General features: G+C 36.1%; 1 protein-coding gene across 2 annotated transcripts in view; it reads right to left on the bottom strand.

Moving 5' to 3' along the window:
* ABCB11 (ATP binding cassette subfamily B member 11) overlaps positions 1-14103 on the bottom strand; it is a 112652-nt gene that overhangs the window by 69444 nt on the left and 29105 nt on the right. For both annotated transcript variants that reach the window (XM_009182379.4, XM_009182381.2), the window contains 3 exons: positions 5096-5183; positions 3816-3949; positions 2188-2359 (listed from right to left, as the gene is read on the bottom strand). In XM_009182379.4, the coding sequence (XP_009180643.2) occupies positions 2188-2359; positions 3816-3949; positions 5096-5183 (394 nt within the window). The remainder of the gene's footprint in view (positions 1-2187; positions 2360-3815; positions 3950-5095; positions 5184-14103) is intronic.

Below are 14103 nucleotides of genomic sequence, written 5' to 3' on the forward strand. Positions count from 1 at the left end.
TTGACTTGGATTGAGTCCTAGTCAAAACGAACCCCCAGAGAAACCCCTGGCACAGATAAATAAATAAGAAGAGGAAAAAACACATATTGCAGAAGATCAACTAGTTCAGAAATATAAAAAAATATATAACACCCAGATTAAGGGAGTTTATCTTCCAGTAGTTTTTCCAAACTTTTAGCAGCAAAACTCTTATCAAAATCTTAGATGGAATTCTAAGATGTAAGTTAAGTAAGTATTCATAGTAGTTTTAAAAAACAATATATTTATTTCATCAATGTACATTTGATAAAACATGTGAATTAAAAATGTAACAGTAAGGAAAGTGAGGCTCTTTTTTTTTTTTTTTTAAAGAGCCAGGTTCTTGTTCTGTTGCCCAGGCTGGAGTGCAGCAGCATGATGCTAGCTCACTGCAGCCTCAAACTCCTGGACTCAAGCATTTGACTGGCCTCAGCCTCCTGGGTATCTGAGACTATAGGCACATGCCACCATGCCTGGCTATTTAGAAAGTTTTGTTTTTTTTTTTTTTGTAGATATGGGATCTCACTGTGTTACCAAGACTTGAGGCTGTTTTTATTAACATTAAAGTTTACATTTGAGCCTAATGAAGTTGCTCGTATAGTTTGCTTTATAGTTGCTTGTAGAAGTTTGTTGTATAAGAACAAGCATACACAGACTTGAAAGCAAGACAAGACATGTACAGACCTACAACATTCCAAATCAGTGACATGTTTATGAGAAGCTGGAAATGGGTACTGAGATGACTAGAGAAGCTAAGCCTTAGATCTGTTTAAAACCAAGTGAACTGGGCTATGTTTTAACCTCCAACATGTTGAAATGTGGCCTATGATCCATGTGAGTGTGTATATTACTTTATCACAGGTTTGAAGAAAGAGATTAGTCTATTTGGAAAAAAAATGAACAAAATGTTTGCAAAACCCCTGAAGCTCTTCTGTGGAAGTTGAGGGTTCCCTGGAGTATAGCTGGAAAGCGGTTAGTAGGAAAGACTGCTTAAAGCTTGAATGATATAGTGGATTGAAAAACATATACATCTGTCTTTAGCAATTGATTCTGTGCCTGACACTGCTTAAATCCATATCGTGGATTATTCCCTGAATCATCATAATGTTTTTGGGAGGTATTATCCCTATTTTAAAGACAAAGAAACTGAGGTTTTCATGGGTTAAATGGATTTTTCCTGAGTCACATAACCTGTGATGACCTAGTGAAATGGAGTGAGCTCTTTGCTATTGTCACTTTAAACCATTTTCTATATTATCTGGCAAATGTCTGAGTTATTTAGTCAGTGGACTGTGAGACTATTTTGCTATTGAGCAATAGGAAATTGGTACCTATTGCTCAATGATGTGTGAGTATGTATGCAGTTTTTCAGTTAAATTCTATTCTAATTTATAGCAAATTTTTAGTATGCCTGATCCCATAACGTGCTATCTAATGTGACTGATCTAATAATAATTTCTCAGTCCTTGGGAGTGTTTTTAGCTGATGTGATCCAAAATTCCTATATGTTGTCCAGGCCTCAATACCTGGGGAACCAAGACAGTGACTGGGATAACTCTTGGAATGGGTCAAATCACTTCTCTCTGAAAGAGGTTATCTGAAAGATAAGATGAAATGGAGAACACAGTTATGATTGCAGAAATCCTTCTTATGTACTTGTTAATGCTCTGAGTCTGTTGTGCCATTTCAGGGAAGTGCTTGAGCTTGGCAGTACACGGGGAACAATAGGCATATTGGAGAGTGAGTGGGGTTTGGAGTCAGAACCCCTTAGACTTGAATCCTGCTCTGCCAGCGGTGAGTCCCAGACAAATCCCCTTACCTCTCTGAGCCTAGTTTCTTATATTTAAAATGATGCTAGTGCTCACTTTATAAGATTGTTGTAAGGATTAGAGATAATGACTATTAAGCTCCTAATAGTGCCTAGAGAAACAGTGAATGCTCAATAAATGTACTTGCTGTTAATAAAATAATATTTACCTTATTAAAACATCATTAATCCCTATTTGATGAAATGTCATTTGACATTGGGGAGTAATCTAACAAACTACATGAAAATAGTGATAATTATGTTGCTAACTATACTCAGGAAAATGGACTCAATCTTCACATTTTTGGTTGTTTATGAGGGCAAATGTCTTCCCATGGAGAGATGCAAAAAGACATTCTTACCAGACCAATGGTGGCTGCTCCAATCCCAATGAGAGGGCTGACAGAAATAATAACCAAGGTCAATTTCCAACCCCTGAAAAATCCCAACAGGAACCCACAGATGGTCGAGGTCATGCGCTGAATGAAAAGGGCCATTTGGTCAGCTATGGCATCATTGATTTTATTAATATCACTAGAAACCAGAAAGATTTTGGTCACTAAAACTGAATTTGATCATTCAAATGTCTTGCTGAAAGTCTCAGTCTTTCTCTTTTAAACATTCCCATCTCTCCATCCCCATCACCCTTGGGTAGCATTAACAGCCTCTCAAATCTTGGAAAATTTGCTGCACCTTGGGATGTTATCAAGCCTCTTTCCTCATTGCCAACCAACTTTGTCCTTAATCTAGGTCTCACAACGGGTACTAATTGTTGATAAAGGCTTTTGGCAACCATCTTATTTGCCTTTTTCTTTTACATGGCTAATATCCTTGCTCTGTCTTGAAAAGCCTTTCTTCATGTCTGCTGAATCCTTTCAGCCTCAAGGTTCTAGTCACATACCTCCTCGTTCATCAATCTTGTATAATCCCCCAAGAAGTTACACCTTTCTCCCTGTGTTCCCATAACACTGTAATTAATGCCTGTGCATGTGTATGTGTGTAGAATTACTGCATTCTGCTTAGAGGCAGTATAGAGTAGCGGTGAAGAGTACAGATTCTGGAGCCAGACTAAGAATTTGAATACAAACTCTTGTTGGGCAAGTTACTTAACCTTTTCTGTGGCTCAATTTTCCTGCCTGTAAAATGAGAACAATAATAGAACCTACCCCAGTGGGTAGTAATGAGGATTGAAGTAGTGAATGTCTGTAAAGCCTATAGAACAGCGCCTGTCATATAATAAACCATATATGCTAGTTCTGATTATTTGCTTGCACTTCTTATTTCCCCTACTAGGCTGTAAGTGCCTTAAGAGCACAAGTACAAGGTAATTGCTACAGAATATTGATTGAATATAATTATATTAAATTCATATTCCTGAGAACATTTCCTTAACCTCTTGTCCAGATGGAGTGAATAGAGCTTGGCACTAAATAGCAAGAAAGAACCTAAGACATCACCCAGATATTAGGCCATTGTTTCCGGCGAGGTTAGATAACTGTTCAAGGTCACAGTAAGGAGCAGAGTAAGTGCTGGAAGCTGGGGTCCTGACTTTCAGTATGCATTATCTACACTGTAGAGTGACTGTCTTTCAGGGGACCTCAAAATTCAGTTCAGTAGGGTTCAACCAATTCTAATTCCTCTCATTTAGAATTCCTGGGTGGCTGTTAATGACCTAAACCAGGTGTAAACTGGATTTAAATCCAGTTACACCTGGACAGCTAAATAACCTTTTTAACTGTCTTCTATAATACTTCATTTCTAATATTTTAATTGAGGTCTACACACCAAATTGCAGTACCTTGGCTTTCAATTTTTAATGTCCATACTTGACAGTGTATTACCTATGAAAAAGTCATGCCACCTAGGAAAGCCCAATTTAAGAGATGAAACAGGAAAACTGAAAAATACTTTTAAATTGTTATTTAATTTAGAAAGAAGAGTTTTATTATCCAAAATCACACACTAACATACTGTTTTACAAGCTACTTACTCAGAGAATCTTGTATTCAGCTCCCCCACTGAATTGCAGTCAAACCATCCTATCTCCATTCTCATTATTCTCCTAAAGTAAAATTTTCTCATTTTCTGTGTCTGACGAGCTGCGGCAATGACCCAAAAGCATATCTGGAAATGGACAAAGGAAGGTTTAGCATTACAGTGTCTGAAATTTTGTTAATTTCTTCTTTTTTTCAGAAGAAAGTACTTTCAATACAACAGTTGAGAAAAGGGGGAAAATAATTCAGAAAATGCCTCTTCTTGGGAGCTAAGGTGTGAGCTCTGTCATCTGCCTGCTAAAAGTGGAGGTAAACAGAACTTTGGGCAGGGTAGCCTGAGATTTGGGTTTGAATCCAGCTCTGACCCTTAAGCATGTCCGTGTCTTCTGGACTTTACCCTACAGAGCTTCACTTTCCTCATGTGTAAAAGAAGGCTCACAGAACCAAAAATAAGGCATTATTGTTCTTAAATAACTTTTTTTTTCATGCTATTTCTGAGTGAATTTCCCTCCTGAAAGACCTGCCTGGAAGCATTCATGCATAGTTTTCAGGCAATAATTTTCAAGAAATGTAAGACAAAAATTATGACACCAGCATAAATCTAATCTGCTGATAGATTTTCCCAAACTATTAAAAAAAAAGCCTGTTATTAAAATTCCCAATGCCTAAATGGGAAACATTGATTCCTTTCTCTTTACAAACACCACTGCCTGGAATTCTTGAATGAATGGGAAGGAATTCATTATCTTTCTACAAAAGAAAGCAAAAGATAAAATAGTTTTCTTTCTTAACAAGGGTTAAGTACCTCCAAGCCCTTCCATCACTTAAATCTAAAATATGCTCTAGATTCAGCTTTTCAGAATTTGGGTTGGAATGCAGTTTGGTGAGACTTTAGCAATGCGAGAAAAAGAAAGTAAATTTTGTTTTCCTCTATCTCTCCCTCCCCTACTTTCTTCAAGCTACTCAACTGCCCCCTACAAACACACCTGCAAATGTCCATTTCTGGATATAGAAGAGAGGATGAAGTAGGGAAAGGCAGGGGACGACAGGACATTACAACTACGAGTCTATTATTCATCTCTCTGGACAACCACTTGCATCCTCCTAAGTTGTCCACCTGAGAGAAGAATCCCTACCCATTCTCTCATGTCCTCTGGAAATAGACTGTAGTTCTTAGGGCTTCTGATTAGCCTAAAGGGTGGCAACACGTTGCATCTCATTGTAATGTCTTTGAGGTCAGATATTGATCTATAAATTATATGGAGGAGATACTAACTTGAATATATCCTGTGATAAGTACTGCGACAGCAATTCCAGCATAGTAACTGGCAAATCTGATCATTTCGCTCTCAATGTTCAGCAACCTTCAAAAGAGGGAAAAGAATGTTCATACTTGCAAGTAGGATCAAGCTAAGAGAGATTACATTTGTGGATATAGAGGGATTTTAAAAAATATATGTTTTTTAAAATATATATTATATACTTTAAATATATATTATATATAATATATAATAGATATACTGTATGTAGTATATTTCTATTAAACATAATAAGACATTTTATCTATGCAAAATTATAATAAATCCAACCAAATTTCTAAATAGTACCAATCACAGAAAATATGCCTATCCCCTTCATTTTTATAGGCAAAGATGCTGGGACCATGAAATAATTAATTAGCAGTGGTTGGAAGCCAGGATGCCCTAAATGGCAGCCCAGGGCTTGGTCCACTTTAGTCTCTTTCATGCATACTCATTATGCAGTGATACAGCAATCATAGGTAAGAAAGATTTTCAAAAGCCAGATAGGCTATCTGAAAAGAAACTGATAGAATGATGTGTGCTGTAAATCAGGAGGCTTGCTATTACCTCTTCTAGGAATGCAAGCCAGCTTTTCAACTTCTCTATCTCAGAGTGACACTGAAAAATGTGCCTGTTATCATCCCATGGGAGAGAAAAGTATTTTATTAGCCCTGTCTTTTGCTGACTACAGCCTAATCTTCATTCACCAGGACAATTTCTAAGGTTGAAGCCAGACACTTGTGGGAAATAGCAAGAAGAAAAGTAGCAAAGAAAAATACTTCGGCATTTTTCCCAGCAGCACTACCATGTTGCTGCACAGGGCTTGGGATTGGCAGTGCCAGGGAGGGGAGGAAAAAAATTCTGAAGTTGCTTTCAGGAATGAAGGCATTCCATAATTAGAAAATTAACATATTGGTTGATGACAGTTATGATCCTCAGGGACAAGTTACATGGTATAGAGTCTACTTTAGAAAATCAGAAAGCAGCCTGTTTAGCATGGGTTCTTCATCCCACATCCTTTTTGCTCTCTGTCAGGCCTTCATTTTGTGGCTTGAGCTTGAATTTTTTTCTCTCTCTATTGAACTCAGATCAAGCATTGCAATAGAATTCATTTAATACAGAATAAACTGCACTATTAGTCAATATCTTTATTGACTATATTTATATTGAGTACATTTATGCTTGTCTTGCTAGTAGATTGCAAGCTACTCAAGGTCAAGGGCCGGGCTTATACTGCTTGTTCACTCTTCCTGAAATCAATAAATGTTTCTGGATTTTGCTTTGACTTTCAAAATATGAATTAGGAAGGGAAATAATTGTTGTGGTCAACCCTTCTGACAACCTCAAAAGCAGCTAAGGTCTCTTGTGCTCACCACATTCCCAGTCTTTCATGATGACTAAGAAGAATGCTGAGACGAACAAGAACTAGAAAATCATAAACTTATCTATGAGGATCCACAATCAGAGGCTCCTACAAAAGCTAAATATCTCTGAATAGAGAGTATACTATACTATTATAAGTAAAAGCTTTCTAATGTATACATGAGTCAATCCTCTTCATTTTCAGTTTGTTTTGGGGTGTCTAAAACCAGAAAACTGTAAGTATTTGTCCAAACATTTTACTTAGAGAATAGTAGTTAACAGAGGCTGGGAAGAGCAGTGGAGGGGGACGGATGGGGAGAGGTTGGTCAACAGGTACAAAGTTACTGTTCAGGAATAAGTTCTGGTACTACATTGCATAGTAGGTGACTATAGTTAACAATAATACATTGACTATTTCAAGAGAGCTAGAAGAGAGGATTTTGAATGTTCCTACCACAATGGCATGATAAATGTCTTAGGTGATGGAAATGGTAATTATTTGATTTGATCATTACACATTATATACATGCATCAAAACATCACACTGTATCCCATAAATATGTATAGTTGTGTGGCAATTAAAATTATAAATAATAAATAACTTTACTTAAATTTCCTGTGGTGTCTTTATTCTATAAGCACTTTAAGCAGAAGTGATGAAGTGACTGTCATTAAAAATGCCAGTTTACAAACACATGTGGATTAAGGGTGTTGGGCACTGGCCCAGCTCTGGGATTTTCTGGTACAAAATTCAGGAGAATTCTATCACTGCTGGATGGTGCAGATAAAGATATTGCAGTTTATCACGCTTTTCAGCCCTGTCACTGAAATGAGTGGTTAACTCATTTTTATTTTATTCTGGGAAGAAGAGGTGATTAAGGCATTAGAGAACTTGATAATATTTCTGGAACAACAGAACAAACCTATCAGAAAAACTGACAGGAAGGAAAAGAGCAGGCCTGGCTTTGCTCCCTTGACTACACACCAAGGTCTTTATTGTCTGAATGGTGGGAACACTTGTCATCATAAAACCCCAGGAAGGATTCTATAAAGTATGCAGGTGATTTGGACCACAGAATGGCATTTTTTTTAACAGCAAAAACTGACATGAATCTACTTGAACGAATTAAGATTCCCCATTTGTTGAATAACAAAGACTCATTTGTTGAATAGCAAAGAAGGGAGAGAGATGACAATTAGAGGAAAAGATAAGAGATGTTTTACAAATTATTATGATATGAGGACTTATTTTGCTTTTTTTTTTCTTTTTACCTTGTTTTGGAAACTTTTTATCTTTTCTTTTGTTTTACCTTGTTTTGTCATTCAATTTACACATCAAGCTTACAGATTAACTAAAGCCGTATCTTGCAAATATCTTGTAAAACTGTAGGACAATATCACACCCAAGATATTGACACTGATACAATCAAGATCAGAACATTCTCATCATCTCAAGGCTCCCTCATATTGTCCTTTTATACCTCCACATGCTTCTCTCCAATCCCCACATCCTCCTTAGCCCCAGCTACAACCAATCTGTTCTCCTTTGCTGTAATTTTGTCATTTCAAGAATGTTATATAAATGGAATCATACAGTGTAGAGCCTTTTGGGGTTGGCTTTTTTCCACTCAGCATAATTCTTTCAAGTTTCATCATTAACAGTTCATTCCCATTTATTAAGGAGGATTCCATATAATATAGATGTCTCACAGTTTGTTTAACACTCATCCTTTGGAGGATATCTGGGCTGTTTCCAATTTTTATCTATTAGAAATTAAGCAGCTATAAACATTTGTGTATAGGTTTTTATGTGAGCATAAGTTTTCATTTCTCTGGAATAAATCCCCAAGAGTAGAAATGCTGGGTCATATGGTAGTTGAGTGTTTAGATTTTTTTTAAATTACCAAACTGTTTTCCAGGATAGCTATGACATGGTTTGAATGGCATGAGTGATTGTATGAGTGATCCAGTTCTTCCACATCCTCATCAACATTTAGGGTTATCACTATTTTTAATTTTAGCCATTCCGATAAGTCTATGGTAATAGCTTATTTTGATTTAATTTGCATTTCTCTATTGATGCTGTTTAACAGATTTCATGTGCTCATTTGCTGTCTTATATCCTTACTCTTGTCTTTTTCCCATCTTTGAACTGAAATTTGCTATTATTTTAACACTGAGTTTTGAGAACTCTTTTTTTAAATTGTTTAATTCCTACAACTTTTATTTTTTCACAATTTGAAAAAGATGCACTTTTTCTTTCTATTTTATATGGCATGCATAAAACAATGAGTAATGTTCATATAATGCCTTAGAGCAAGCTTCCCCACGGGCCCCAGGCCGGCTGGGGCCCAGAGGCCAGTTCTCGCTTTCTTTTTTGGTGAGTCTAACCTCTATCGCCAGACTGCAGGTGCAGTGGCCCGGATCTCAGCTCCTGCAAGCTCCGCCTCAGGTTCCACCTTATTCCTCCTGCCTCAGCCTCCCGGTGGCTGGGACTGAGCATGCCACCTGCAGCCCACATTTAAGTTTTTGAATTTTTTATTAGAGGCGGGGTTTCACTGTGTTAGCCAATTATGGTCATAGATCTCCTGACCTCATGATCCAGCCAGATAAGCCTCCCAAAAGTACAGGATTACAGGCTTGAGAGCCACCGCGCCAGCCTTTTTTTCAATTATACTTTAAATTTCACGAATTTTATGTGCACAATGCTGCAGTTTGTCCCATATGTCTACATATGCCATATTTAGATTATACCCATTCATAAATCATTTACAGCCCCAAATTTATATCTCCTAATACTTCCCTGTCCTCTCATCCACACAACGGGTCGATTATTGTGATGTTCCCCTTCCTGTGTCCAAAGTGATCTCATTGTTCAATTCCACTACTTGGGTAGGAACATGCGGGTGTTTGGTTTCTGTTCTTGGTGATTCCCTGAATGATGGTTTCCAGCTGCATCCATGTCCCTACAAAGGACATGAACTCGTATTTTTGTGAAACGCGTAGTGTTCCGTGATTGTAATGTTGCCCACATTTTTCTTAATCCAGGTGTGGTGGTTGTTTACGGGTTTGGTTTCAAGTCACACACACTTTCTTGAATAGATTGCCAATAAACCTCGTAATACATAGCTAATACTTTCTCGCCTTTTAAAATATATCAACACAGAATTCTCACCCAAGTAATAGGATAAGCTAGGTCAAATGGTATTTAGTTCTAAATCCTTGAGGAATCACCACACTGTCTTCCACAATGGTTGAACTAGTTTACAGTCCCACCAACAGTGTAAAAGTGTTCCTATTTCTCCACATCCTCTCTAGCACCTGTTGTTTCCTAACTTTTTAATGATTGCCATTCTAACTGGTGTGAGATGGTATCTCACTGTGGTTTTGATTTGCATTTCTCTGATGGCCAGTGATGATGAGCATTTTTTCATATGCCTGCTGGTTGCATAAGAGAATTCTTTAAATATTCTGGATCCCAGTCCTTTTTTGGATACATAAGTTGCAAATATGTTCTCCCAGTCAGTAGCTTGTCTTTTCTTTCTCTTAACAGGATCTTTTACAAAGTTTTTAATTTTTTTGAAGTCCAATTTATCACATTTTCCCTTTATGAATTGTGCTTTTGGTGTAATTTACATGCTCTGTCCAACCCTAGAACAAGAAAATGGTCTCTTCCATATTTTTCTAAAAGTTTAGTTTTATTTGTTACATATAAGCCCATGATTCATTTGAGCTAACTTTTGTGTAATTTCTTTTTTTTTTTTTTTATTTTGCCTACGGATGTCCAATTTCTCCACAAACATTTGATTAAAAGCTTATCTTTCCCCCACTGAATTGTTTTTCCACTTTTGTCAAAAAATCAATTGGACATATTTGTGTGGGTCTATTTCTGAGTTCTCCATTGTGTTCCATTGATCTATATATCTAACCTCTGTCAATGCCACACAGCCTTGACTGCATTAGCTATATAATATGTCTTGAAATTGGGTAGATTGATTTTTCTCACTTTATTATTCTTTTTCAAATTTGTTTTAGCTATTCCAGTTTTTTTTTTTTTACATTTTCATAAACATTTTAAGGTAATCTTTTCTATATCTACAAAAAATCTTCCTTAGGTTTTGATATATTAGGGCTTAAATATGTCATTTTATTTCTTGTTTTCTATTTGTTCTCTCTGTTATTTCTGTGTTTGTTTTCTCTTACCTTCCGATGGGCTGCTTGAGCATTTTCTTAGAATTCAATTTTGATTTATCTATAGTGTTTTTAAGTGTCTCTGTTTGTAAAGCTTTTTTAGTGGTTGCTCTAGGAAATACATTATAGATACATCACTTTTCACCGTCTACTAATGTTGTCATTTTACCAATTCAAGTGAAATATATAAAGATTACCTCCCATTACATACCTCTACTCTCCTTTGTTAATAAGTGTCTTAACTATTTCCAAATTAAACACACATCAGACAGTGTCATAATAGGATCATATCAGTGTTAGAGTTTCTACCATAAAACATAATTTAGAAAGTTCAAGAGAAGGAAGGTCTATTGCATGTATTCATAGTTTTGTTACTACGCACTTCCTTCCTGATGTCTAGGACTTCTTTTATTTTTTCCTTTCTACTTAAAGAACTTTTCTTAGCCATTTTTTTGGGGTAAGTCAGCTGGCAACAAATTCTCTTGATTTATGTCATCTGAAAATGTCTTGATTTCCCCTTCCATGAGGGTAGTGGTAATGTTTTGACTCTGTCACCCCAACCCCAGCAGGTAAGAGGAGAGGTGCCTTATTATAGTGGGGATGATTCAGGCCTCCCACATATTCTCTATGGACACTGTGGGGCTAGGTGAGGGGGTGGCACAAGAGGGCCTCATTACCACCTAGCAAGTGTGGAAAAGTCTATGCTCCCAATTCAACATTTGCTGGCATGGGTGAGAGTGAGGCCACCATTTTCTTCTGTGGTGTTTGTCTGGAGTAGAGCAATTATTGCTTAAAAGTTTTCTACTAGGCTTTCTCTTTCTGACCCACTATCTAGAAAAAGCAGGATTTTGTTGGGTCTTTTTGGTCTGCACTCATTGGGGTTTCCAGTTTGCCAGCTTTTCCAACACTCAATCTAGTACACATTAGGCATAAGATACCCAGGGAACTAATCAACATGTTATTACTTGGTTCCTGAAGCTCTAACCAGTTGACCTTTTTTCCTCCACTTTTCAGAATGTTATGTTTGTTTTATATGTAATGGATTAAACAATACAATCAAAAGACAGAGATTGTCAGATTGCATAAAAAAACAAGATCCAACTATGTGCTGTCTATAGGAGACACACTTTAGATCCAAAGATACAAACAGGTTGAAACAAAAAGATAGAAAGAAAAATCATTTCAAAAAGTAACCATAAGAAACCAAGAGTGGCTATACTAATATCAGACAAAATAGACTTTAAAAACTTGTTACTAGAGATCCAAATCATTTTATAAAGATAAAAGGGTCAATCCATCATGAAAGATAACATTTATGAAGATATATGTACCAGAAAAAGAGCCCCCAAAACACATGAAGCAAAGTCTGACATTTGAAGGAAGACACAGATATTTCAGCAATAATAGTCAGAAATTTCAATTACACACTTTCAATATTGGAGAGAACAAATAGGCAGAATATCAAGAGGAAGAGAAGACTTGAAATCAGTATATACCAACTAGACCCAACAGAGATCTTTGGAATACTCCATCCAGTAGCAGCAGAATACACATTCCTCTCAAGTGCATATGAAACATTTTCCAAGGCAGACACATGCTAGGTCATAAAATAAACTTCAATAAGTTTAAAAGAATTAAAATCATATAAAATATATTCTCTGGCTATGATGGAGTGAAACTTGAAATTAATAATGAAAATACTTGGGAATTTCACAAACATATGGAACCAAAATAATACACTCAGAAATAACCAATGGGTCAAAAAAATCACAGAGAAACTACAAAATACTTTGAGATAAATGAAAATGAAAACGCAACATTAAAATACTTACGGGATGCAGCTAAAGCAATTCTTAGAAGGACATTTGTAGTTTTAATGGTCTGTGTTAAACAAAATCTTAAATCAATAACTCAACATCTCACTTTAAGACACTGGAGATAAAGGGACAAACTAAGACTAAAATAAGCAGAAGGAAAGAAATAGTAAAGATTAGAGTGGAAATAAATGAAGTAGAGATTAGAAAAACAATAGAGAAAATACAGAACAATAGAAAAACAATAGAGAAAATAAAAAGGACCAAATCTGGTTCTTCAAAAAGATAAACAAAAACAACAAATCTTTAGCTAGACTGACCAAAAAGAGAGTAGACTCAAATAACTAAAATCAGAAATGAAAAGAAACATCGCTATTGACCTTACAGTAATAAAAAAATAAACAAATACTTTGGACATTTGTATGCCCATCTATTAGATAACTGAGACGAAATGGACAAATTTCTAAAAAGTACAAACTACTGAAACCAACTAAAAAAAAGAAATAGGAAAAAAACGGGCAAAAGACCTAAATAGAAATTTCTCAAAAGAAGACATACAAATGGCCAACAGATATTTTAAAAGATGCTAAACACCACTGATTATCAGGGAAATGCAAATCAAAACCATGAGATATCTCCTCACACCTATTAGAATGGTTATTATGAAAAAAGAAGGATGATATCAAGTGCTGGCAAGAATGTGGAAAAACGGGAACCCTTGTACACTGTTGGTGGGAATGTAAATTAGTACAGCCATTATGCAAAAATGTATGTAGGTTCCTCAAAAAGTTAGAAATAGAACTGCTATATAACCTAGCAATCCTATACTGGGTATATATCCAAGGAAAATGAAACCAATATATCAAAAAGATATCTACACTCCCATGCACACTGCAGCATTATTCACAATAGCCACCTATGTGTCCATCAACAAATGAATTAAGAAAATGTGGTACATATAGACAATGGAATATTATTCAGCCTTTTTAAAAAATCCTGTCTTTTGCAATAGCACAGATGCACCTCGAGTATATCATGTTAACTGAAGTAAGCCAGGCACAGAAAGACAAATACAATGTAATCTCACTTAAATGTGACATCTGAAAAATTTGAATTCATAGAAGTAGAGAGTAAAATGGTAGTTACCAAGGGCTAAAGGTGGGGAGATTGGGGAGATGGTTAAAAAATACAAAATTTCAATTAGGAGGAATAAGTTCAAGAAATCTACTGGGCTGACTATAGTTAGTAACAACGTTTTGTATGCTTGAAAATTACTGAAAGATTAGATTTTTATTATTTTTTTGTTTTATAATGTATTTTTTATTATTTTTAAAAATTTTTAATTTTTATTTAAATAGGTTTTTTGGGAACAGGTGGTGTTGGGTTACATGAATAAGTTCTTTGGTGATGATTTCTGAGATTTTAGAATGATGCACCCATCATCCAAGCAGTGTACACTGCACCCAATGTGTAGTCTTTTATTCCTGTCCACCCACCCTTTCCTCCAAGTCCCCAAAGTCCAGTGTATCATTCTCATGCCTTTGTGTCCTCACAGCTTAGCTCCTGCATATGAGTGAGAACATACATCGTTTAGTTTTCCATTTCTGAGTTACTTC

The sequence above is a fragment of the Papio anubis genome, chromosome 10 (genome assembly GCF_008728515.1).
Source record: "Papio anubis isolate 15944 chromosome 10, Panubis1.0, whole genome shotgun sequence".
Classification (NCBI taxonomy): Eukaryota; Metazoa; Chordata; class Mammalia; order Primates; family Cercopithecidae; genus Papio; species Papio anubis.